Raw genomic sequence first — 24,620 nt, forward strand, 5'->3', positions numbered from 1 at the left:
GGAGATGGTTATAGGGTGGTGAAATCATGGCCACAATTTTCCAGACTCCCCATAACTCACCCTCGGACGCGCCGCTTGTACCAGAACACCGCTCCCGCTACCAGCAGCAGCAGCAGCAGCAAGAGCACAGGGATTAGGACGGAGGCCATATCTAGAGGGGAGGAGGTGGCAAGCTCGGTCTGAAAGGCCTAGGAGGCACAAAGCCCTCGGTCCCAGGTCCCGGCAGCCCTGCCTCCCCAACCGCTGCCACCTACGTCCAGGCTGCTGTTGGCCGACCACTTGCTCCTCACACCGGGGTCCCGCCATGTGGGGTGGGCACCTGCAGACGGGAGAGGCAGAGCTGAGGGGGCATGACGTCCACAACCGTGGCTGCCGGGGAAACTGGGAGGGGCCGCAGGATTCTGCTGGTCCCCTCAGACTTGGGGGAGGGAGGGATAATCTAGGCCTCAGTGAGGCGCAGGCCCAACTCACTGGCACTCAGGCATCATTTTGCTGTTCATGGTGCAGGAACCGCCATTGCTGCAGTGGCCAACGCAGGTCAGACAGCTGGGGGCCACCCGGCCATCGGAGCAGCTGCAGGAAGGAGTGAGAGGCTGGGCAGGGCTGATGGAGGGCGTCTGAGATGCTGGGGAAGGGGCGGGGCGGGGCTGGGAGGAGTGGGCGGCGGGTGGGACAGGGCAGGGTCTGGCCCCGCAGGGCGGGGCCCCACTCACTTGCAGGTGACATCCCCGCTCTGCTTGTTGACCACGCAGGCCCCGTCGAGGCAGCGGCTACACTTGTTCACCTCACACCTGGGCCCCTCGAAGTAGGCGGTGCAGCGACACTGCCGAGAGCCGTCAGCAGCCATCTGGCACGTGCCGAAGTTCTCACAGTAGCCAGAGCACTGCCCTGTGGTTTGGGGGTGGGTGGGAGAGGAGGTGCCTCGAACGCCGCCCTCAGGAGGGTCCCCCAGAGGTTGTGGGGGGCAGCTGCCCGCCTGAGGGGACCCCCAGGTCTTTTGGGTGACTCCCGCCTCCTCCTGAGCCCCTGGCTGCCCCCACGTCACAGGCTCCAGGGTACAAAGATGGCCCGGAGCATCCTGACAGGGCACTGCTTTTGCTTGAATAATCCTGATGCCAGAGGGCTCACTACCTCGGGGGGGGAGTGTGCTGACCCCTCCACGGGGGAACACCGGCAACTTGGGCCCGGCTGGGCCGCAAACGGCCTCTCTCCAGAGAACTCGCACCTGTGACATCACGCTACGCTCTGAGACCCCCGGCTCCATCATGCCCTGCCCCAGGGCCCAGGAACAGCTCACTCACGGTACTGGCAGCGGTCGCCCAGGAAGCCAGGCAGGCATCGGCACTGGGGCTGGTTGCCCTGGTTGACGGTGCAGGTGCTGTTGTTGGCACAGTACCCCGCACACACCTGCTGGGTGCATTTGGGGCCCGTGAAGCCTGTGGGGCACCGGCACGTGGGCATGCCTGGCGGGAGAGGATGTGTGAGCGGGGCTGTGGCCCACTGAGCCGCCCTGCCCTGCTGCAGGGGAACAGGGCTGGGAGGGCCTGGGCGGAGGGCAGATGGCAGACGGCAGAGGAAAGCGACACGGGGTTGGGGGCAGGGGTGAAGTAAGGCCGGGCAGGGACTGGGGATTTGTCTGAGCGGAGGCGGCTTGCTGGAGGGGCTGGGGGCCCAGGGGCCGGGAGGAGTCCCGGCAGGAGAACTGAAGGCCGTACCGGAGGGGGAGGCAGCACAGGTGCCCCCGTTGCGACAGTGCTCCCAGCACTGGTCCAGCTCACACTTGTCGCCCGTGTAGCGGGGCTGGCAGCGGCACTTGGGCTGTCTCCGTGCATTGAGGAAGCAGCTGCCACCATTGAAGCACTGCAGGTTACAGGTTCCGGGCCGAGGAGCTGCAGGAAGGATCATGGGGTTGGGCGGGGGTAGAGTCGGGGGGTGGGGAGGGGAATTCAGGGGCTGCAGGGAGGAGGGCTCTGGAGCATGGGATGGGGGACAGGGGAGGAGCGTGAGCATACCGTCCGGCGGGGGCGTTGGCGAGGGCACAGCCACACAGGTGCCGTTGTCTAGTCGCTTCCCGTTGGGACAGGTGCAGACAGGCCCACTGGGGCTCAGCAGGCAGAGCCACTCGCACTTCTTGCGGTCACAGGGGTTGGTCACTGCAGGTGAGGGCGGGGGTGGGAGGATGCTGAGCCCTGTGGACCCAGAACCTCCCCTGCCCACCAGGACCTGAGGCTGCAGCTCGGAGACTCAGCACCCCCTGGCCTTCCCTGCCCCAGCCTGGGCTCTCCGTCTCCACTCACCTTCAGGCTGCTTGTGCTGGTGGTACAGGACCACATCCGAGGCGTGGCTCAGGCCCCCCGTCAGGTTGATCAACGGGCTATGTCCAAACTTATGGATCTTGAAGACGCGATTATTGATGTAGGTGACGCCATAGATGTAATCCTCAAAGACATCGATGCTGAAGGGGTGACTTAGGCCTGCGGACGGGTCAGAGGGGACTCAGGCCCTGGTCACACTCTCCAGGACACTGGGCCCCAAGGCTCCCAGGTACCTCAAACTCAAACATCCCAAAGCAAAGTCTCCTCAACCTGTTCCTCCTGCTGTGGCCACTACTGGCAAAAGGTCCCATCAGCCCTAGACGCCTGGGGTCAGGATCAACTTCTGCTCCCTCTCCTCACGCTGGCTAAGTTCCTATTATTACGCATATTGCCTCCACGCAGCTCGATACTCATTGGGAGAATGAATGAATGGAAAAGTGGCCCAGAGGGTCAGGGTGGGCCTCAGGCCTGCAGGACTGGTGCAGGGGGTGTCTGGTTGGGAGGGGCCTGAAAGGCACTGTTGAGGGCCAGGCTGAGGAGGATGGTAGGTGCTAGGTGAGGCCTTGGACTCAGAGGGGAGGACAAGGGCCCGAGGCTGCTGGCGGACTCTGACCTCGTTTGCTGTCAGCAGCCACGATGGGGTCAGTGCCGTTGAGCCGGATGCTGCCGATGACTGAGAGCTTGGCATCCGCCCAGTACAGACGTTCATTGTGGTAATCCACGGCCAGGCCTGGGGGAGCAGAGAGCACTGTGAGGGCCCAGCCTCCCTGCCCCAGGCTGGGGGAGCAAGCAGGACTGTCTCCATGTTTGGGACAGTTACACCCTGTTCCCATGATCCCTCCCAATCACCTCTTCTGGGAAAAGCCTCCACAGCCCATCTGTCCCATCCCAGTCCAAGCCTCTTCCCCTCCCTAACTTTTGTGTGGCCCCAGGCTCAGCGAGCCTACCCCTCCCACATCCCCTGTCCACTTCTGCACGGACCTGTGGGCCATTGGATGTTGTCCTGTACCAGCGTCTCCCGAAGGGTCCCATCCATGGCTGCTGTTTCAATCTTGGGGTGGTTCCCCCAGTCTGACCAGTACATGGTGCTGCGGAGGGAGAAGGAGTGAGTTTGGCTAAGACCTGGGCTCCCACAGCAGGCCACTCAAGGTGGTCACAGGGCACAGAGACTGCTTGGTCCACAGAGAGGAGGGTGTTCTTGTCCACCTCCTCCAGAGAGAACTGGGGGGAGTCAACTTCCTGACCAGGTTAAAGATCTTTTACTCTAAAACCACACTGTGCTGCTCCAGAGTCGTCTAAGTAGGCAGAGCTGCCCCCCTGGAGCAGAGGAGAAGCCCAGAACCTGGCTGCCCCTGACAGCCAGCCAAGTGGAGGTCAGGCCTCACCTAAGCAGGCCAGCAGGACCCCAGGCAGCATCAGGGAGGGCCAGGGCTGGGCGCAGCCTGGAAGACCCAGGGGCCTGCGGAGGACTCTGACCCCAGGCTGGTCTGGGAGAGGAAGGACAAGCCAGGGGATGCTGGGCACCCACCTCCAACCCAGGGGCTTCCTAGCCCCAGCCCAGATGCCTCCCCCCGGCACCCCTGCCCACCCCCTCAGCGGGTCCACCACAATGGCGTGGGGCTCGTCAATCATGCCGGAGATGAGCGTCTTGCGGTTCTCGCCCTTCATCTGTGCCACTTCAATCACATCTCGGCCCGAGTCGGTCCAATACACGTTCCCGGCAACCCAGTCGACGGCGATGCCCCTTGGCATCTTGAGCCCTGAAATCTGGATGAGGGGGTTACAGTGTCAGAGGCTTCCACCTTTTGTCTTCCTGCCCATTGTCCAGCCCCCCGACACCCCTCCAGCCTGTCCCTGCTAGATATCACGACCCTGATTTATTGAGGAACAGAGTAAGGCCCAAGGAGACGAAATAGGTTAGTAAGACGGAATAGGTTAGTTAGTGGGCTGGCTGTGACGATCAGGAACTGAACGTGGCTTTGATGCTGCCGGCCAGGTGCCCCCGTGTCCTGTAGCCTCCGGCTGCCATGTGGCAGAAACACCTACTGATGATGGTGCTGCTCTGTGTACCTGCTGTCCGGGCCTCATGACGTAATCCGAAGTCTGCCCTGCAGGCCAGCCTCACCCTTTGCCCCTTCCGCTGTCCTCTGCAAACTCTGCTCTGAACAGTCTGCTTTTTGGAGTCTTCCTACCCAGCCCGTGCCTCCATGTAGGTCCCACCCCAGGCTGGGTGCTCACATTGAGGTGGGTGACACCTCGGTCAATCTGTCGCCGGTGGCGATTGGAAGTGGTGGGAGGCGCAGCAGGTGGCAGGCTGCGGTAGGAGATGGTGCCCGTGTGCCAATTGGTCCAGTAGACGCGGCCAGCCTTGACATGGACATCCATGGCATCGATGCGGACACTCTCGTCACCCTGGAAGGCCTGCTCATAAGCCGAATGGGGGTGACTGGGGAACAGGCTTCGGATCTCATTGTCATCAGCAATGTACAGGACCTGATACTCAGAGCCTGGAGGGACAAGAGACCAGATGTTGGCGGGGGTGAAAGGTGGGGCTGGGGGCTCTTGGGCCTGGTGCTGGAAGGAGCCGCCGCGACGTGCTCCCCACCCAGCCCAGCGCCTTTCACACTAACAATGTCTCTTCTCCTAATCAAACCATCTGACCCAGCCAGAAGCCTCTGTCATCCCGCCCCAGAGCCAGGCTTGAGGACTCCAGCCTCAGCCCTTGGAACTCCCCTCCCCTCCCCTCCTCTCCTCTCCTGAGGTGATCTGGTGTGTCCTGCTGTCCCTCCTCCTCCAGCCTCATGGACTTCTGCCTCCTCATGGCCTCTGTCAGCATCACCACGGTCCCTGCTCCACACTGATATCTGCTTGCGGGTGCACACGCATGTGGGGGTGTATGAGCATGGCCATGGAGGGGGGCAGGTGTGCATGGGCATCTGAGTGCACTTGGGCACGTGTGGTGGGGTTGTGTGTGCACAGTGTGTGTGTGTGCCTGGGTGTGCATACATGGATGTGGAGTGTGTTTGTATACAGGCATGAGGAAGGCGCAGGTGTGCGTCAAAGCATATGTGGGAGTAGAACTTACATGTTCTCACCAAAAAAAAAAAAAAAAGTACATACGTGAACTGATAGATGTGTTAACTCGATGGGGGGGGGACCCTTTCACAAGGCACACGCACATCAAATCATCACCTTGCACACAGTAAATATCTTACAATGTTGTCAATTATGCCTCCATAAACCTGAAAAAAGCATAATGGGAATATGCAGGTGGGGTACACTTGGCTCTGTAAGTGTGGTGATGAGCGCCTGCGTGCTCTCCCCACAAACTTCCTCAGCCCCGGGACCTCTGGCCCCTGCACGGCTGCCAGAACGGAGTGCAGAAAGTTGTACTGCGGGTCTGGAATTCCAAGCTTGGGCAAGGGTGCTTGGAGGAAAACACAGCGTTCCAGGTCCCGTTTCTTATCCTGGCGTTGTAAGCCCCGCCCCCTCTCTCCGTCCTCTCCCGGCCTCTACCTTCCGCCTTGCAGGTGTTGTGCGTCTTCATGAAGTTGCGCGCGCAGCTGCACAGGTGGCCGCCCTTGGTGTTGTTGCAGAGCTGTGAGCAGGTGCCGAAGCGCAGGCATTCGTTGATGTCTGGGGGTTACACAAGAGGGTCATGGAAAGTCTTGCGGCTGGGGCTTCTGCCCGCCCCGCTGGGCCCCACCTTCCTACCCTGGCATCCAGGCTGGCCTGGCACCGTGTGGAAGCCAGAGCGGCAGGCACAGTACGCGGCTTTCTCGGTGCGCACGCAGCGTGCCTCATCCCCGCAGATGCTGGCGTTGGCGGCGCAGCTGGTCAGCTTGGGGTCTGCAAAGACAGAGCGTCTAGGCCTGGGCTTCGGCTCTCAGCCCCTCCCGGCCAAACCCCGCCCCAGCACGCCGGGTCTCACCGATGCTGCAGTCCTCCTCGTCAGAGCCGTCCCCGCAGTCATCGAACATGTTGCAGCGCAGCGAGGAGGAGAGGCAGTGCTGGTTCCGGCACAGAAACTCCTTCTTGTCTTTGCAGTGGGGGGTCTGGGCCGTGGGCGGCTCTGGGGGAGGGCGGGGCTTGAGGTCCGGGGTATTTACCACCCTGCCCCCTCTTCCCACTGGAACCCCCAGTCAGTCACGGGTAGAGTGGGTCCCAAGCCTGGCTGTCAAGCTTCAGGGGAAGCTGGTTAAACATCCAGATTCTCAGTCTCCACCTCAATACCTTCCTCAGGGGCTTCTTTCCCTCCAAGACAGGGCCCCCAGGCTCCCGGCAGTGGATCCGCCCCTCTTCTGGATCCTCCCCTCTCCCGGTGAATCGGCTCACCAGATGATGAGCCCACTTGGCCCAGCCCCACTGCCTGTGCAGCACCCTCACTCTAGGCGCCCCAGGCTCCCCCTTACTGGCCCCCGGCTCACCACAGTCCTCCTCATCAGTCCCATCCCCGCAGTTGTCCGTGCCGTCGCACTGGCGCCCGATCCACAGGCAGACGCGGTCGTTCTTGCAACGGAAGGGCCGGTTTGGAGGGCACACGAACCTGGCTGCAGCGGCGAAAGGAGACAAGTCAGAATCAGCCTCGGGGGGCGGGCCGAGGGCCACCAGGGTGCGTCAGAACCCCGCCCCCTCCCCGACAGAAGCCCCGCCCCCGCCGGGAGCCCCGCCCCGTCCGAAGGCGCGCCCCGACCCAGGAGCCTCACCGCACTCCTCCGGGTTCTCGTCTGAGTTGTCCCCGCAGTCGTCCTCGCCGTCGCACTTCCATGCTAGCGGCTTGCACAGGGTGTTGTTGCACTGGAACTCGTCCAGGGGGCAGGTCCGCACTGGGCGTCAGGGGGAGCAAAGAGTAAAGAATGAGCCCCGAGCCCGAGGCTGCTGGCGGCCGGGTCTTGCCCAGACCCCTCCCTCCAGGGGCAGAGACCTAGAGGGAACACGGGGAAAGCGGTGGTACCACCAGATCGAACCCGAGTTTCCTAATTTTCTACCAGCCGGGTAAGCTGAGCAGAACTGCCTCCTCTGGTATTTAGGGGAGAAGAGGCATTTTGGGGGAAGTGTCCAGAGGGTGCCACAGAGCCCTCTTTCTCTGGTGGTGTGGCATGGCTCCAGGGCCTACTGTAGTTCAATGGCAGGTACACTCAGCTGGGAGTCAGGAGACCTAGGTTCCAATCCCTGTCCTTAGCCCACCAGCGCAGAGCTAGGATAACTGCCCTCACTGCTCCAAGCGCCAGCCTTCTCTCACCCGGCCTGCCCACTGCCCCCTCTGGGCTGTCGAGCCCAGGCCAGTGGCAGGTGCTGCCTCACTGCCCCAGGAAAGGAAAGTGAGCAGGGACTTTACTTCTCAGGGCAGCTGACTGCCGTGTTGGAACTTGTGGGATGGGGCCTGGATGGACACAGCCCACAGGTTTCTGCTGGATTTCAACCCAGCTGGCTCCTGATTAAGTGCTATTGCGGGGTGGGGGTAGGGTGGGAGGGCTGGGGAGCCGAGCTGGAGGGGCTCACCGCCAGTGCCGCAGGCTTCCTCGTCACTGCCGTCCATGCAGTCAGCATCTGCATCACAGCGCCAGCGCAGGGGGATGCAGTGACCACTCTTGCACTGGAACTGGTCCATGTCACAGCGGGGGGTGCAGTCTTTCTGTGGGCGCAGGAGCAGCATCCTGGTCAGACCTGGGCACCCCTGCAGGCCTGCCCTGACTCTTCTAAGGCCATCCCTCCCTGCTTCTGGTCTTCCTGCCCACCTCGTCTGAGCCATCCGCACAGTCATGATCCCCATCACATTTCCAGCGCCCAGCGATGCAGCGGCCATTGGCACAGGAGAACTCACTCTCAGAGCAGGGCCGAGGGGCTGGGAAGGACAGGGGAGAGACAGGCCCAGGAGGGTGGACATAGGGACCCAGCCCTCGAGAGCATCTCCAGCCCTTGCAGAGCAATATCACCCATCCCTGCGTCCCTGAAGGCCACAGTTGACTGGCATAATGACCAAGATGCTCAGCTAATCCCGGGCAAGCCAACTGGCTGCCCTCATGGGACCGGTCGGGCCCAGAGGGCACTCACACTTACCCCTCTGGGGCAGACACATGAGAGAGGGCACGGGTCCCTGGCCCTGCCCTCAGGACAGACTGTGTGTGGGGAGGGGAAGGGAGGGACAAGACCACTGAGACAAGCACCAGGGTTGAGGGAGAGGCCAGTAAAGGATGATGGGCTGGCACAGCACGGGGACAGGTGGGTTCTGGGGCAGCAGCAGGGGATGTGGTAGGAGCACGGGCACATCAGAGACACCTACCTCTGCAACCCCAAGAGGACAGTGTGAAAATGGAGAGAAACATGAGATGAGGTGAAATGGCACAAACTCAAATACACAACATGGAGCGGGGTGGGGTGGGGTGGGGTGAGGCGGGAGGGAGCTCCTGACCCCCAGCCCTGGGAAGCAGCCACCTGCTCTAGTGCAGCCTGGTGGCAGTAGGGGCAGGGGTACTGAGCGGGGAGGTCTCCTGGGGGAGGACACCTGCTGGGCCGGGGGGGACGGGGTAGGGGACATACTGCAGCTCTCCTCATCAGAGTTGTCGCCACAGTCATTGTCGTAATCGCACTGCCAGCGGCCCGGCACACAGCGGTTGTTCTTGCAGCGGAACTGGTAGGGCTCACAGGTACGCTCGTCTAGAAGAGGCAAGATTGAGGGGCAGTCAGGGACAGAGAGGCGGGCAGATGTCAGGGCCCCGGAAGGTGTGGTCAAGATGGCCAGGAGCGGGAGAGTGGGCATTCCAGCCTGACAAAAGTCAGCAGTGAGAGTCCAGGCCGTGTCCTGAGATGTGGCGTCTATGGGAACTTCTGGGGCAGGAGGGACACGGGTGGAGGGAGCTGCTCTGGGGAGGGGATCGACAGACCCCACAGGGTGGGCAGGTGTGTGCTGATGAGGTGCTGGCGGGAGTGGGGACGGGAATTAGACAGGGGGTGCTGGGCACAGGCCATACGGGGACCCAGGCGGCAGGCAGCCCCAGCCCTCCCCGTCAGGCGCCTCTCCCTGGAGCAGGGCTGGGGAAGCTCACCACACTCTTCTTTGGGCTCGTCCGAGCCGTCCCCGCAGTCGTCCTCTCCATCACACTTCCAGCGCGCCGGGATACAGCGGCCCGAGTCCTTGCAGCGGAATTCATCCACTCCGCAGGTCATCTGGGCTGCAAGGGGGTGGCCCAGTGATGAGGGGGAGGCTCCTTTCAGGAATGCCCTGTGAGGGTGCGGTCTGGGTGGGAGCGGCCACCGAGGGTGGGGGTCACACGTGGGGGTGGTGGGAGCAGCAGACACTGTGGAGGGAGGGCGGGCTCTGGGAGACTCACTGCAGTTGGCGGGCTCGTCACTGCCATCCACACAGTCGTTGTCCCGGTCACAGACCCAGACTCGGGGGATGCAGCGCTTGGTGATGGAGCACTGGAACTGGTTGGGGGCACAGGTCACCTCGGCTGCGGGGTTGGGGAGAGAATGAGGACCTGCCCATTCCGCCTCCCCCGCACAGTTCAAGATCCCCATCCTCTCCCTCTTCCAAGCCCTGGCCTTGTCCTGGTCCTGCCAGCAATTTCTTGGGAGGAGGGAAAATTATCTTCAAGTTGGGTGATTCTGTCTTCTGGATCTGCACGTCTCTACGATGTGCGTGATGATTTTACGAGCAAACCAAGTCACACCCCATATAATTTACGTTGCTCATCTAGTAACATTCCTTGAGAGCAGCACGACCCCTAGGAGAAGTGGGGGCTAGACTTCAATGTGAATCGTGTTTCCGTGCCGTTTCCCCGCCCCGCCCCGCACGCCCGGGGCACTCACGGCAGTCCCTCTCGTCCTCCCCGTCTCCGCAGTTGTCCTGCCCGTTGCAGCGGAAGATGCCGGGAATACAGCGGTTGGTGTTGGTGCACTTGAACTGACTGGGCAAGCAGACGTGGATGTCTGTGGGGGTGGGGGGAGGGGAGGGTAACTAACGGTGGATGCGGGACTCGGGAAGGGCGGGGTCCCCACTCCCTCGGGGGGCAGAGCGCAGGCCCAGGGCTGGGGCAGCAGGAGTGCAGCCTGCAGAGGTGGCCGCTGTGGACTGAGCCTCCTTGCCCTGGGAGCGCAGCTACCGAGCCCCCAAATCCCGGGGAGGACAAGGCGGGGCGGGAGGGCAGCCCTTTACCGCAGTTGGCCTCGTCACTGTTGTCCTGGCAGTCGTTGTCCCCGTCACAGATGAAGGCAGGGTTCGTGCAGATGCCTGTGGAGCACTGGAACTGTCCTGGGCGGCACTTGAACTCGGCTGCCGGGAGGGGAGGCGCGGCGTCAGCAGGGCCGGGGGCTGGGCCGCGCGGGGCCTCGGGAGTCGGGCGGCCCTGGCGCGGGGCCCTCTCGCCACCCCGCCCGGGCACTCACGACAGTCCGGGGGCTCGTCCGAATGGTCCCCGCAGTCATCCTCCGTGTCACACTTCCACCAGAAGGGGATGCACTTGTCGTTCTTGCACACAAACTGGAGGGCAGGTGGGGGCGAGAGGGGTTGGTGGGGGTCTGGGGAACTCAGGAGGTTTTCTTTCGAGGGGCCGGGACGTCTCAAAGAAGCAGGGGGGTCAGGTATCTTGGGGGGAGGTTGAGCTGGATGGGAGGTTGGGGTGTGGTGAGCGCAGGAAGTGACGGGTGTAAAAGTATTGCTGTGGGGAGACAAGAGGTAGGCAAGAAATGCGGGGGTGTTAGCGTGGGAAAACCAGATGTGTGAGGACAGTAGGGCGGGTGCTGGGGTCCCAGGAGGAGTGCAGGTAGTGGTGTGGGAGATCGGGGAACGAGGCGTGGGGAGCGGGGTCTGGGGAAGAACCTCACCTGGCTGGCCGTGCAGTTGGACACACAGTTGCGCCCGTCGCCGCCCAGGTAGAAATTGGTAGGACAGGCACACTTGTGGCCGCCCCCGGGGGACAGCAGGCACAGGTTGCTGCAGCCGCCATTGTTGACCTTGCAGGGGTGGTTGGGCACTGCCGGAGGAAACATGGTTAGAGGGTGGCGGACTGGCCCAGTTTACGGACCACTGCTCCCTGGGCCGCCGGCCTCTGGCGGGGCGAGGGCAGTGCTCACTGGTAACACGTTTTCTGGTTTTTCAAAGGCTGCCTGGCCCATCTATCCTGGGCAGAGGTGGGATGGGTCCAGACCCTGCTCTTTCAGGAGGGAGCTGAAGCCAGAGATAGGAGAGGACCCTACTGAGGTCCCAGGATCAGGCTGGACCCGAACCCCGCACGCTGCCTCCCCTGTGCTCTCCCCCTCAGCTCTGGCCTGCCTGCCTTCGGGGTCTGGCCTTGGTGGTCTCCACACAGACCTGCTCTACTGGACGGCCACAGGGCCTCGCTGCTACAAGATTCTAGGGCTGGACCCCAGCTGGGCGGTAGCTCCTGAGAGCCAGAGCATAGCCTGTCTATAGGCCTCCGAATCTCCTGGTGTCTGCAGGCACTGCTTGGTCAGTGCTGGGGAAGGGGTGGGCTGGAACCCCTGCTGAGACAGTGGGGCCCCCATCCCACCTCAGGGGCCCCTCGTGCCTGGCTCATCGGGGGTCGGCTCTCGGTCCTCGGCCGCTTACCGTCAGGCTGGCGCAGGGCATGGAAGACGTGCAGGTCCATGGGCCGGTGCAGTGTGCTGATGAGGAGCGTCTTGTTGGTGCCCGTGGTCTTGTGGGCTCTGTTGATGGACTTTGTCTCCCAGTCGGTCCAGTAGACGTAGTCCTCGAACAGGGTCAGGGCGAAGATGTGCGGTATGTCCTGGCTCAGCACTGAGGGCGGCAGGGGGCCGGGGGACAGGCCGGGTGGCCGGTCAGCACCGAGTAGTACTGGGCGCCTTCCCTACTGGGCCCTTAACCCCACAGCAACCCTCTGAGGGGGGCGCTAGCCCAGCTCCAGCCCCTGGCCGCACAGCTGGTAAGTGGCAGAGCTGAAACGCAACTCCCGGCCTGTCCGACAGCAGGTTCCTGCCCCAATACACTCTACGGTTCCCTGTGGGGGAGTGGGGGCGCCCTGGGTACGCCAGCCCCAGTCCTCTGCCTCCACCTTCCTCGGGGCCAGTCATCTGAAACTGTGCATGGGAAGGTGCCTCTCTCTCTCCTTCCCGAGGGAGCTGGTGGTGGCCTCATGCCTGGGCGGATCCAGGGGGCATACCCTGGGGTGCTCTGAACCCCCAGACCCCTGGTGGGTGGTGTCCTCAGACCATGCCCTCTGGCTCTTAAGCCTACTCTTGCCCCAAAGGCCTGACCCCCTGTAGCTTCAGAACCCCCATCCCCACTAGGTCTGCTGCGCCTGGGCAGCCTCACTGGCACACTGACCGACGTGGCGATTGGAGCCATCCAGGCTGGCAAACTCAATGTAGTCCTCGCGGGCGTCGGCCCAGTAGATGCGCTCGGTGACGTAGTCCAGTGTCAGGCCGTTGGGCCACGTGATCTTGGTGTCCACGATGACACTGCGGCCAGACCCATCCATGCCGATCCGGCCGATCAGTGAGTGGTCCCCCCAGTCCGTCCAGTACAGGTACCTGTCAGGTGGGTGAGCAGTGAGCCCTGGGAGATCCAGCGACTGGTCCCGCCAGGAGCCTTCAGGGAGCCTGGGCCTGGACGCCCGAGCGTACCAGCTGCTTTCAGAGGCTCCCCCAACCCTCCCCGCCCACGTACCCATTCTGCACGTCCACCACCAGAGCCCTGGGCTCACGGAGGCCAGAGCTGACCAACACCGTGCGATAGGCCCCGTTGAGCTTGGACACTTCGATGGTGTCCCGGCCTTTGTCACACCAGTACAGGTTGCCGCCGACCCAATCCACAGCCAGCCCGTCGGGGTTGCTGAGGCCCGTCCTGTGCAGCACCTGTGGGCAGGGGCAGGGAGGAAGGGCCCTGGGTGAGTCGGGGCAGGACTCTCAGCCGCTCTAGGGGCACAGCGGATGGAAAAGGCCCAGCCCCGGGCATGGTGTCAGCCCAGGCTCGAGGAAAGGGGTCTCTGGATGAGAGAGACCACGATCCAAACCCCACAGTGCCCGGGAGCACAGGTTTAAGGGAGGTCAGACAGAAGGGGAACTTACTGCTAATTAGGGAAAGAGAGACAGGAACCTTCTAGACCTCGCTCGCTGGGCTTAGGGGAGAGAGGAGTAAGGACAAGCAGAGTCCTGCGGTGACTCAGTGTGGAGCGGGGGAAAAGGAATAATTCAGCGGGGTGGGTGAGAAGAAGGAGAGATGGCCTTGAAACAGAGAGGGCCCTCTGGGCAGGGACACGGGCTGACTCTGCCCCCGGCCTCACCTGTACATTGCTGCCGTTAAGGTGCATCCTTCGGATCATGCTGCCCTGGGTTGTCACGTCCGTCCAGTAAATCATCTGCTCTCGGTAGTCAAAGTCCAAGGCGACAGCGTTGTTTAGGCCCTTGGTTTGGGGGGTGAGCAGAGGGGTGACCGAAGAGTCAGGACGTGGATGGCGGGAGAAGTCAGTGGGAGGGTGGCCATGGGCCCGAGTGCGGAGAACGAGGGGCTGTACTGGGTGAGGGACGTAGCTGTGGGTCTGGGGAGGCAGCGGGGTGAGGAGGGCGGGTCTGGCACCTGCTTAAGCAGCGTGTAGTTGGAGCCATCCAGGTTGAGCTTGCGCAGGTAGTACCGGTTGGCGAAGATCAGAAACGGCTCCTCGTCTGGAGGCAGAGGAGGCCGGCTCAGCTGCTGGCTGGGGCACGTTCTAGCACCCCCGGTGTCCAGCCTGCCTTCAGCCCTGCTGTTCCAGCCCGCCCGCCACAGCCCCTGGCTGCCTGCCAGGGCCGACGGCACACCCTCTAAGCCCCCGTCTCACCAGTCACAGCTTTGCAGCTATGGGGGTCGCCGCCGCGGGGGGCGTAGCCCTCCACGCACAGACACTTGTAGCTGCCGTGGGTGTTGATGCAGCGCTGGCTGCAGGGGAAGGTGGTGCTGCACTCGTCCACGTCAGCGCACGTCCGGCCGTCGTCCTTCAGGCGGAAGCCAGGGCGGCAGCGGCACTGAGAGCACAGGGAGCCTGGGGTGGGCACGGGCAGGGGTCTGGGCCGCCCAGGAACCGCAGGCCCCTCACCTCTAGGCCGAGGGTCAGAAGGCCCCTCCACCCTGGGTGGCTGGCCGTGACAGGGAAGCCCAGCCTCAGCAAGGGAAGCAGGCAGCACACGGGCACTGAGCTGGCCCACGCCAGCTGTCCGGCTCTCACCCCCACCCAAACCACTGGCGTGAGTCCCCAGTGACTGCCACGACCCTGCGGCCCGAGGTCGAGGCTCAGGCCTCCTCTTACGTGACCCGCGAGCTTCATCTGACAGAGCCCATCACCTCTTCCTCCAGCACTTTCTTCGCTTGGCTGCTCTCCCGCCCCCAAGGCCGGCCCTGCTCAGGCTCCTCTGTTGCCCCCGCCTCACCTCACTGCCCTCAGTGTGGCTGAGCACAGGGCTCAGGCCTCGGACCGCCCTCTTTTTCACCTACACTCGCCCCCTTCGGGATCTTATCCGGACTCATGACTTAAATGCCGTCTCTATGGTGATAGCTCCCAGACTCTCTCTCCTGCCTGGCCTCTCCCTTGAACTGCAGACCTGCGCATCTGGTGCCTGCTTGACATCTGCATGCCCCTCCTTCCCTCGTGCCCCTGACCTCATCTGCCAGCAAAGCCTGCTGGCTCTACCTTCCAAACAGATGCAGAACCAACTAAGCAGAGATTTCTGTTGTGCTCAGTGCTGGGTCCCCAGTGACTAGAACACTCACTGCCTGGCAGAATAGGAGCTGAGTTAGCCCTTGTTGGATGAACGAATGAATGAATGAGGGATGGAGAAAGGAGTCCCAGCCAGGCGCGGGAGCGTGGAGGCTCCCACCCGGGGCGCAGCACACCTTGAAGCCGATCTTGAGGTCCTCGCAGTCCTGGCTGCAGCCGCTGAGCTTGCGGCTGAGACACTCGTTGACGTGGCAGCCGCGCTCGTCCGAGCCATCGCCGCAGTCGTCCTGACCGTTGCAAAGCAGCGCCTCGGCCACGCAGCGCCCGCTGCTGCACAGGAACTGCGAGGAGGCGTTGCACTTGTGCTCTGGGGGGACGGAGGTGGCGGGTCAGCCGGGTCCTGGGCAGTCTGGGGGACGGGGCCAGGGGCCGAGAGTGGGGAGGGAGCCACGCGTGGGGCCCACCTGGGCTGGTGCAGTGCGGGTTCTTGGGGGCCTCGTCGCTCTGGTCGTGGCAGTCATTTTCACCATCGCACTCCCACTGGCGGGAGCTCAGGCAGCGCCCGTTGGCGCAGCGGAACTCGTTGGGGCCGCAGGTCGGGTACTCTGCGGCGGGAGGGGGCCGGTGAGGCTGGCCGCCTGTGCATGGAGGGCGGGGCCCCCTCCCACCGCGGCCCCGGGCTCACCACACTCGGGGGACTCGTCAGAGCCGTCGGCGCAGTCCCGGTCGTGGTCACACATGAAGTGCTTGGGGATGCACTGGCGGTTCTGACACATGAACTCGCGGTCCTCACAGGTGCTGTTGTACACTGCGGACAAAGGCGGACACGGTCCCTCAGCCCCCGCCCGACCGGCCGCCGACTGTCACCCCCCGACCTTCCTGTGGTCTGAGCAGTAGAATGGGCAGAGCGCCGGACGGGGCGTCTGGACACCTGGGCTGTAGACAGGGCCCTGCCGCTGACCACCGGAGTGACCCCTGCGGAAACACTTCCTCCCCTCGACCTCGGTCTCCCCTTCTGCAAAGTGAGACCCCGGCCCCGCCACTCACAGCAGCCGGCTGTGACGCTCTCGTCAGCGCCGTCAGCACAGTCCTTGTCGCCGTCACAGAGCCAGCGCTCGGGGACGCACACGTGGGTGCCCGGGCAGGAGAAGGAGCTGGGGCCGCATGTCTTGCCTTCTGTGGAGGGCACAGGGAGCCAGTGAGAGACGCAGGAGCGGGAGGAGCAGGGCCAGGCAGCTGGGGTGACGTCCCCACTGCTGTGCTGTCCCTGGGGGTGGGTGCGTGGGGGGCCCTGCCCTTCCCGGGGCCACCTCCCCAGCCAGACCCCAGGCCCCCCTCACCACAGTGAGCGGCCTCGTCCGAGCCGTCCCCGCAGTCGTCGCTGCCATCACACAGCCACTGCTTGGAGATGCAGCGATGGTTCTGGCACTCAAACTGGGCCTCTGAGCAGAACTTGTCTGGGGCAGTCGGAAGCCACAGTTAGATGGGGGAGGGATGGCGGGTCACTCGGCTGGGCAGGTAGATGCCAGAGGACGGATGGGAGAGACACCCACGGCACCCTCCGTGGGGGGCTCAGCAGGGGCTGGAGAGACGGCCCCCGTCTCAGAGCCCGAGGGTCTGGGTTGGGGGCATGGGGTGAAGCCCCGGGTGCCCTTCTCAAAGGAGGGCATCTCCTGCGAGGGGACCAAGAGGTGGGGCCTGGACGGGGTCTCAGCGGTAAGGCGAAGCCGCAAGCCCACAGGTCCTCTGGGCGCCTAGCTCAGGTGGGAGGGTGCCCGCGGTCACTCACTGCAGTGGGTCTCATCCTCGCCGTGTTCACAGTCGTCCTCCTTGTCACACGTCCAACTCATGGGGATGCAGCGCCCGCTGGGGCAGGCGAAGTAGTTCAGGGGGCATCTGGGGCGTTTCACACCTGGGGGCGAGGGAGGCATGAAGGCACAGCCACCTCGGGGCTCCGCGGCCCACCGCACACCTGCCCGCCGGCCGGACCTGGGCAGTCGCGCTCGTCGCTGTAGTCCCCGCAGTCGTTCGCGCCATCGCACACCCAGCTGGGTGCGTAGCAGAGGGAGGTCCGCTCACAGGGCTGGAAGCGCACGCCCTTCACTCCCAGGCGGAAGTAGCTGCTGCAGTCGGTGGCGCCTGGCGAAGGCGAGGATGAGGGGTGACACCAGGCTCCCTCCAGACACCCTCCCTTAGAGCTGCTGGCCCCTACGGAGCCTTCAAGTGTTTTAGAAAGTTGAACCGTGTTGTTCGGGGGCGGGGTGGTGGGTGGTGCTCTGCCCACACTTTCCACTCCCTGCCCCCTCCCCGAGTCTCAGGGAGCCCAGGCCCGGGGCAGACTGGGAGGGGACTGAGGCTGCCACGTGGGCCAGAGGGAAGGCAGAGGAGCCCGGGCAGGAGGGCAGGGCACCCGAGGAGGCACCCAGGAAAGGGGCATCACTCACTGCAGTTCATCTCGTCCGAGGCATCCTCACAGTCCACAAACTGGTTGCAGCGACTGGAGTTCCCGATGCAGGTGCCGTCCCGGCAGCGGAATTCGCCCACACCGCAGGCCGTCTCTAGAACAGCACCCACCCGGTGCCATCAGGCGGGGTCCTCCCTGGGGGGAGGCCAGGCAGGCCCAGGCCAGAGCTCCCGGCCCAAAGTGCCTGTCCAGCCCCGTCATATGGTAACCTGAACCAGACTCCCTGGGGCCTGGGGACCAAAGATCAGCAAGGATGAGGGTGGGGGCAGGGGTGGGGGCGGTCCGAGGCCCGGCACGGGTCCCACTCACTGTTGCAGGGAATCTCGTCAGAACCGTCCCCACAGTCGTCTGCTCCGTTGCACCACAGCATGTTGGACACACAGCGCCCATTGTTGCACTGGCGGAAAGTCTTCTTGCAGCGGCGTGTGTCTGCGGAGCGGGGAGCAGGCCACAGTCAGCAGCAGCTACAGGGGAGGGGCTGCCTCTGATGAGACGTCCTGCATCTGCTCCCTTGACAAACTTGAGGCTTTGCTACGGCCCGGCACGGGGCTCGACTCCTTCTCGGGTCGGGGTCGCGGCGGGCGGCTTTTGCTCCTCTCACTCTCATGCCCCACCCTGCTGCTGGCTGAGGCTGGTGACTCAGGAGGTGGGGGCCTGGGGGCACGGGCGGGGGCTCTGGGGCTGGAGGAGGCTCCTTACTGCAGTAGGACGGCTTCTCGTCAGACTTGTCCTTGCAGTGGGAGACGCCGTCGCACGTCAGGCTGAAGTTGATGCACTCGCCATTGGCACACTCGAACTCATCTTGAGCTCCGCACGAGGAATTCACCGCTGCGGAGGAAGGTGGAAGAGCTTCCTGAGGCAGGGCCTTGGGGCTCTGAGTGCCCGTACGCCTCTCCCCGCAGGAACTGAGGCCATCCTGTCGCACCTTGATGAAAGGCTTTGCGGGGCTGGGCTGTTGGAGAGTCTGGGAGGAGACGGTCCCCATCTACGCCCAGGGCCCCCTGTCAGTGCCCTCCGCCCTCCTCCCCCTCTCACCCTGGCAGCTGAGGTCGTCCTGGAGGATGCGGCCCCCTCGGCAGGAGCAGTTGACATGGCCTTGGTGAGTGAGCAGACACAGGTCCTGGCAGCCCCCGTTGTTGATGCGACAAGGGGAGAGTTCGCCTGAGGCAGGGATGGAGGACAGTGCGCTAAGCGCGGCCCCTGCTGTGCACACGCAGAACGCCCCCCCACCCCCAACAGCTTCGCTGAGCTTCCTGGCACCGCCTGTGACGCGGTGGCTCACGGCTGGGGCGGGGGCTGCCGTGGGAAGGCCGGGTGGGAGCGTTTGGGTGAGCCTGAGGTTGCGGATGTGTGTGCTCTTAGGTGGGGTGATTGCGACTCTGAGCCGGACTCTGGGGAGAGTCAAGCCTAAGGTCATGTGTGTAGTGGCGGGCACCCCGGGGCACGTGTGAGGAGTGTGTGAGAGGCCGGGACAGCTGCAGATCTGTGTGTGGGACCGTGTCTGTGCACGTGCACACAGCGGGTGGAGTAGGCAGCGCCTGGGATGGGTGTGAGATCAGGTTCGGGCGGGCAGGTGTGGTTCTGAGTGGGAGGAATGGCTAGAGCATGTGCTGGGGGCGTCCAAAGATGTGAATCACACCAGTTGTCTGTGTGTGCGTGTGCGCATGTGTGTTTGTGCGTGTGCGTGTGTGCGCGCATGTGTGTGTTTGTGCGTGTGCGCGCGTGTGCGTGTGTGTACGTGCTGGCACGGCGCGCAGGAGAGCAAGGCTGGTGGCAGCAGCCCCACTCACAGCTGTTGGTATCGTTGGCCACGGCGATGATGCCCATAGGCTGCTGGGGGATGTCCACGCGCAGCAGCTTCATGTCACTGCCCACGTACTTGTTGGCCCGCTGCACGGCCCGCCGCACCCAGTCGGTCCAGAAGATGTGCTCCCCATACACAGCCAACCCGAAGGGGTGGACGGGCTCTGACTTCAGGATCACCTGGGGAGACAGCATCAGCCCGTCGAGGGTATCGCTCTCGCCCCTACCTCCAGCCGCTGCAGCTGGCTCCAGGGACCAGGGGCCCAGCTCCTTAGACACAGTCACGGAAGGGGCAGGATCTGCAGAGACCCGTGATCACCTTCCTCATTTAACTGCTGAGGAAACCAAGCCTGGAAGGCTGCGGATGGCTAAGCGGCAAGGTCAGGGTCTGACTGGGCCTCCTCACTGTCCTCCTGGCTCTTCCGACCATGTCAGGCGGCCTCCCTTTCTCCTGCTCTGTGCCCGGGCAGGCCCCTCCCTGGCTGACAGCCAGTACCCCAATGTCAGCCCCCTCGTGCCGCCTGTGCCGCCTGTGCCGCCTGCCCCGGAGACTCACGTAGCGATGGGAGCCGTCATACTCGCACCGCTCGATCTTGTCTAGGGTGGCGTCGGAGAAGTAGAGCTTCTCGGCCCGGTGGTCGATGGCCAGGCCATTGGGGGTGCGGATGTCCTTCTCGATGAGAGTCAGGACGTTGGCTCCTGACAGGGCTGCCCGCATGATGCTGGGGTGCTGCTCGTTCCAATTGGTCCAGAACATCAGGCTGGGGGAAGAGGGGCCCACGGAGATCAGGACTCCAAGCCAGGGAGTCTGCCGTGGAGGGACCAGGCCCGGGCGTGCAGACAGCCAGACCCAGGGGTCGGCCAGGGTGTCAACTAGACACCTGAGGTTGCACCACAGGCAACCTCAGAGCCACCAGGGCCAACACAGCCCCAGTGCCGCCTGAGAAGGGGTGCCACACAGACAGCTTGCATGTGGGGGGTGTGTGTGTGTGTGTGTGTGTGTGTGTGTGTGTGTGTGTGTGTGTGTGTGTGTGTGTGTGTGTGTGTGTGTGTGTGTGTGTGTGTGTATGCGCGCGCGCACGTGCACAAATGCTTCTCAGTATCTGTGAAATGGCCACCTGCGTTTACTGAGACAGCGTAGCCAAGTGAGTCAGCCTCTGGGGTTCCAATCCCGGCTCCAGCACTGACCAGCTAGAAACCTTAGCAAGTTACTTAACCCCTGTGTGCCTCAGTTTCCCACTCTATGAAATAGGAATACTACTACTACCTGCCCATAGAGTGGTTTGAGGATTAAACGACAGCTGTGTGTTCTATGTGAGGATTTTCTATTATTTTTTCCTTCATTTCTCTCTTCTCCTGGCATCCAGGAAACTGTTGGGTGTCTAGTGTGTCCTAGGTCCTGGGGATGCATGGATTCTACCATCAAGTTCCCAAGAATCGCCTTCTCCATAATTTAAGGCCTTTGCATATTTGCGATCTGAGCCTCAGCTTTGCGCCTTACTAGCTCTGACCTAAACCTCCCTCTTGGCCCCTCTGAGCCTCGGCTTCCTTTCAGTGAAGGAGGTGGTGGGAACGGCCAGCCATGCCGTGCTTCTCGGGTGGGGGTGGTGGTGAGGCCCCAGAGATGGGCGTGGAAGACCTCCGGGCTGGTCAAGCACTACACTGCTGTGACAGTGTGGTCCTCAGACCACCTGCATTGGATGGCGATTCCTGGGTCTTTGTCCTGGAGATTCACGTGCAGTTAGGGTAGGGTGAGGCCAGGGAACCGGACTTTCCAGCGCTCCCCAGGCCACCCTCATGCACCCTGGACTTTGAGAAGCATTGAGCTACACCAAAGCCAGATCCGCTTTTGAGTTCCCTCATAGGGCCTGCCCTCTGCCTCCCAACCTGGGCCCGTGTCCCTCGTCTTCCTGCTGCTTTGGCTACAGAGCTGTCTTGCAGAGCTGCTGGACTTATCTCCTCAAACCTCTCCAGGTCTCACTCTTTTGAACACTCCCCCTCCCCCGTCTCTCCATCCTGCCACTATGCTCAGGTAGGAAAAGGATGCTTCCCTCCCATTAGGGAGGTGCTGGCGGCTCCTGAGCCCATGAGGATAAGGCTCTGGTTTTAAAGGCCTCATCAGGGGAAGGGGCGGGGTTCTGGTGGTTCTTGGAATCAGGATGGGCGCAGATGGAGGCATCTCCCTCTGGCCTCCACAAGACAAAACAGGTGTTCCAAGGCAGCTGCTAGAGTCATCTTCCTTCCCATCAGGGACACCCACACCCTCAGGTACAGCACACTCCGTGCTGGGAAGCGGCTTTCCTCCTATCATGATAAACTGCTACATGTGGCAGAACAATCCGTGCTGTCACTGTGGATTCCAAGTTTGGTAAAACCACTCCCTGGGAAAGGGCCGTGGGGAATGGTGGGGAGGAGAGGCTTTCCTGAGGGGCAGGCAGTCAGCACCCAGGGTTGCGGTGACTTTCTAACCGGGCTGGGGGAGGCCGCTGCCCCCTCCACACTGGCTCCCTCCCGTTCCTCCAAAGCGCTCGCTCCTTCTGGCCAAGGGAGGGCCTCTCCTAGACAGTTCAGCTCTTTCTCCCGTGCCCTGCCCGGCTTCAGTTCACCCTGTCGTCTTGCAGACCTGGCTCATGCATTGCCCCCTTGAGAACACGTTCCCTGACTTCCAGCCTGGGTCAGGTCCTTGTCACCCACTCATGGAGCTCCCTGCAGCCTCAGGAGAGCAAGAATCAAATATGCCGACAAAGGGCTAACACAACCCTGCTCCCCATCGGATCCTCAGCACATCGCTGGTTCTCAAAAACCATTTGCTGAGTGAAGGACTGAATCCCCTGAGCTCAGAGCAAAGGAAATTAGTGGGCTCTGAATCAAACGTGAGAGGCAGGCCGGGGGGCCCAGAGCATGGCCCCTCCATGGAGGCTCCAGGCTCATGAGGGACAGGCCCGGGGAGGGGGGGGCCAGCCCCAGGCAGGTGAAGTCGCCGAGGGTCACGGTGGGGAAGACGGGATCTCCGTCATGAGCCGTGTACGTGAGGGACAGGACTGAGGCAGGAAGGGCACTCCAGCTGGTTGGCGGTGTCAGGCAGGCCGGCTTTGGGCCGGGCGCGAGTTACATCAGGGTAAGGAATCTAGGTTTGGTGCACTCACTGTTTCTAAGTAGCTGCTTTTGGGTTTTGTTTGTTCCTTAGTTTCCTAGTAAAGCTTTGGGAAAACATTCCAAGTGCTGCTAAATCCAGGGGAAAAAAGTTTTGCTAGAATGTGGGCCAGCGGTCCTAAGGTGAGGCTGGGGGCTCACTAGAGGCCCACGTGATGGGGCCGGGGGCTGCCCCTGCAGGAGAGCAGAGTGGGTGGAGGCCGGGGATGTGTACCATGCCAGGGGGTTTCCTCCCAAATTCTCCCTTTGCAACCTTAGCCCAGCCTTCTGGGCTTCCTCAAGCCTGTCTTCCACCAACCCCCCGGCACCGCCCCCGCACCCCCAGCCCCAGAACCTCAACTGGGCTGGGCGTGGTTGAGGCCCCTGCAGTCCTTCCCTGCCTGGAGCCCTCCCTCCTCCGGCTCTTGCTTAAAGCTCTTATCCGGGCTGCCCTTCCCTGGCCTTTGCAATTCCAGGCCCTGTGCCAACCCACCGCCCCCGTGCTGCCTCTCAGTCATCGCATCCAGCCCTGTGCCATCAGCAGTTTCCCACCAGTGATTTCTCTTCCCAGCTAGGTGGCTTGAAGGGGCCCAGCTCAAGGCTTCCACACAACAGGTGTTCAGTGAACAATCTTTGCTTGAAGCTGGGAGACCCAGAAAGACAGAGGACCTACTATGTGCCTTGAACATGGCTCTCTGATGAATGAATCAATTAATCACCAAGCCAGAGGGTCCTCCACAGCTCTCTCATCCTCCCCTTGATGAGGCACCTGAAATGTTACTGTCCTCATATTACAGATGAGGAAATCAAAGCTCAGAGAGGTCACGCAGCTGGTCTAAGGTCACACAGCAAGGAACTGGCTGAGCTCAGGTTAGAGCCAGCCTCTCCTGCTCCTGCATCCCCTTTCCTGGTCTGACTGGGGGCAGTTCCTGCCGCCCTGTGGCCCACTGTCCCCATGCCCTGGGCCCGCAGCTCACTTCTGGCACTCGTCCAGCACAAAGGCCCTTGGATGGTCGTCTCCAGACATGGTGATGACCGTCTCACGCTCGAAGGCCCCCAGGCGGGTCTGGTCCACCGTGTGGCGGGTGATGGTGGATGTCGTGTAGCTTGTCCAGTAGAGAGTATCCCAGCCACGGTGATAGGCCAGGCCTTCCACGGAGCCCACGTCTGCGAGGAGACAGGAGCAGCGATGGGTCAGGACAGGGCCGGAGAGCAGAGCGAAGGGGCAGCCTGGGCATCCCCACGCTAAGGGGGTGGCCTGGGGCACCCTCTCCCTTGGCGTATGTGGGGCTGGACGGGAAGTGTGGGAGTTGGGGAGCCTGTGTGTGGGTGTGGCCCTCGGTGCCCCCAACCCTTTCTGCACCCCCCTATTTCCCACCCAAATGATCCACGGTCCATCCCCTAACCTTTCTTTCTGTGTCTTCCCACGGCTGGATAGGTTTGGTTTTATGCTGTGGTCACACTTCCTGGAGCTACAGTTCTACCAAGTTGGGCGCAAACTGTATTTCAGTAAATCAGATCCCACGTGGGCTGTACTGGGGAACTTCCTACTTAAAAAGACCCTGAACTGGATTGTCTGTTAGACATCTTAGGCTCAGGTTAAGAACTAAGTGCATGATGAAAGAGACGTAGCAGAACTTAGGTTAAGAGAAAAAGACTCAGGGGTTTCAGTGACTTCAAGCTGTCTGGCGATGTGGTTGCCAGAAGGCTGCATTAATAGAAGTATTGTAGCCCGAACAATGGCCCGGAGAGAGGGGACACTTCTACCAGTCTCTCCTGATCAAGCTACGATTACAGAGTATCGAGTTTAGCTTTGGACACTACATTTTTAGACAGATGTGGGGACTGGATTCTATGAGGCAGAAAAGGGCCAAGGAGGTTGAAAGACAGGTCTGTTTTTATCACCACTGTATACCCGGCACCTAGTTCCGCGCCTGGCAGGTCTTTATGGACAGGAGTGATGAATGCATGAACAAATGAATGAGTCAAAGGACCTAGGAGCATCCAGCCCGGAGAAGAGAAAACTAGTGGAATAAAATAGCAGTTTTCAAAGAGCTGAAAGGCTGTCCTAGGATGACAGCTCTAACCCCCTGCCCCACCCTTCATGGAGCTCACACAATGTACCCTGCGCTGAGCTAAGCTCTCCCACCTGTGGTCTCAGGTCATCCTGTCTCTGTGCACTGGCGAGCAACCTGAGGCTGAGAGAGCACAGAAAACTTGCCCAAGTGACTAAAA

The 24,620-nt window shown here is 62.3% G+C and overlaps 1 protein-coding gene across 1 annotated transcript in view; it reads right to left on the reverse strand.

The window, feature by feature from the left end:
* Positions 1-24,620, reverse strand: part of LRP1 (LDL receptor related protein 1) — an 80,099-nt gene that overhangs the window by 1,302 nt on the left and 54,177 nt on the right. Inside the window, exons 42-87 of the mRNA XM_024122969.3 lie at positions 23,363-23,552; positions 19,810-20,014; positions 19,241-19,433; positions 18,486-18,611; positions 18,150-18,278; positions 17,760-17,879; positions 17,431-17,544; positions 16,976-17,125; positions 16,776-16,898; positions 16,327-16,443; positions 16,034-16,162; positions 15,672-15,794; positions 15,451-15,591; positions 15,163-15,353; positions 14,114-14,297; positions 13,873-13,958; positions 13,580-13,699; positions 12,964-13,151; positions 12,622-12,827; positions 11,887-12,075; positions 11,142-11,290; positions 10,704-10,797; positions 10,474-10,590; positions 10,128-10,247; positions 9,647-9,769; positions 9,362-9,487; positions 8,856-8,972; positions 8,054-8,160; positions 7,818-7,950; positions 7,022-7,141; positions 6,743-6,865; positions 6,247-6,387; positions 6,030-6,164; positions 5,832-5,951; positions 4,554-4,822; positions 3,904-4,082; positions 3,297-3,403; positions 2,929-3,045; positions 2,298-2,474; positions 2,013-2,153; positions 1,716-1,889; positions 1,302-1,463; positions 714-888; positions 472-573; positions 255-319; positions 61-151 (exon numbers count right to left, since the gene is read on the reverse strand). Coding sequence (XP_023978737.1) covers positions 61-151; positions 255-319; positions 472-573; positions 714-888; positions 1,302-1,463; positions 1,716-1,889; positions 2,013-2,153; positions 2,298-2,474; positions 2,929-3,045; positions 3,297-3,403; positions 3,904-4,082; positions 4,554-4,822; positions 5,832-5,951; positions 6,030-6,164; positions 6,247-6,387; positions 6,743-6,865; positions 7,022-7,141; positions 7,818-7,950; positions 8,054-8,160; positions 8,856-8,972; positions 9,362-9,487; positions 9,647-9,769; positions 10,128-10,247; positions 10,474-10,590; positions 10,704-10,797; positions 11,142-11,290; positions 11,887-12,075; positions 12,622-12,827; positions 12,964-13,151; positions 13,580-13,699; positions 13,873-13,958; positions 14,114-14,297; positions 15,163-15,353; positions 15,451-15,591; positions 15,672-15,794; positions 16,034-16,162; positions 16,327-16,443; positions 16,776-16,898; positions 16,976-17,125; positions 17,431-17,544; positions 17,760-17,879; positions 18,150-18,278; positions 18,486-18,611; positions 19,241-19,433; positions 19,810-20,014; positions 23,363-23,552 — 6,508 coding nt within the window. The remainder of the gene's footprint in view (positions 1-60; positions 152-254; positions 320-471; positions 574-713; positions 889-1,301; positions 1,464-1,715; positions 1,890-2,012; positions 2,154-2,297; positions 2,475-2,928; positions 3,046-3,296; positions 3,404-3,903; positions 4,083-4,553; positions 4,823-5,831; positions 5,952-6,029; positions 6,165-6,246; positions 6,388-6,742; positions 6,866-7,021; positions 7,142-7,817; positions 7,951-8,053; positions 8,161-8,855; positions 8,973-9,361; positions 9,488-9,646; positions 9,770-10,127; positions 10,248-10,473; positions 10,591-10,703; positions 10,798-11,141; positions 11,291-11,886; positions 12,076-12,621; positions 12,828-12,963; positions 13,152-13,579; positions 13,700-13,872; positions 13,959-14,113; positions 14,298-15,162; positions 15,354-15,450; positions 15,592-15,671; positions 15,795-16,033; positions 16,163-16,326; positions 16,444-16,775; positions 16,899-16,975; positions 17,126-17,430; positions 17,545-17,759; positions 17,880-18,149; positions 18,279-18,485; positions 18,612-19,240; positions 19,434-19,809; positions 20,015-23,362; positions 23,553-24,620) is intronic.

The sequence above is a fragment of the Physeter macrocephalus genome, chromosome 6 (genome assembly GCF_002837175.3).
Source record: "Physeter macrocephalus isolate SW-GA chromosome 6, ASM283717v5, whole genome shotgun sequence".
NCBI lineage: Eukaryota > Metazoa > Chordata > Mammalia > Artiodactyla > Physeteridae > Physeter > Physeter macrocephalus.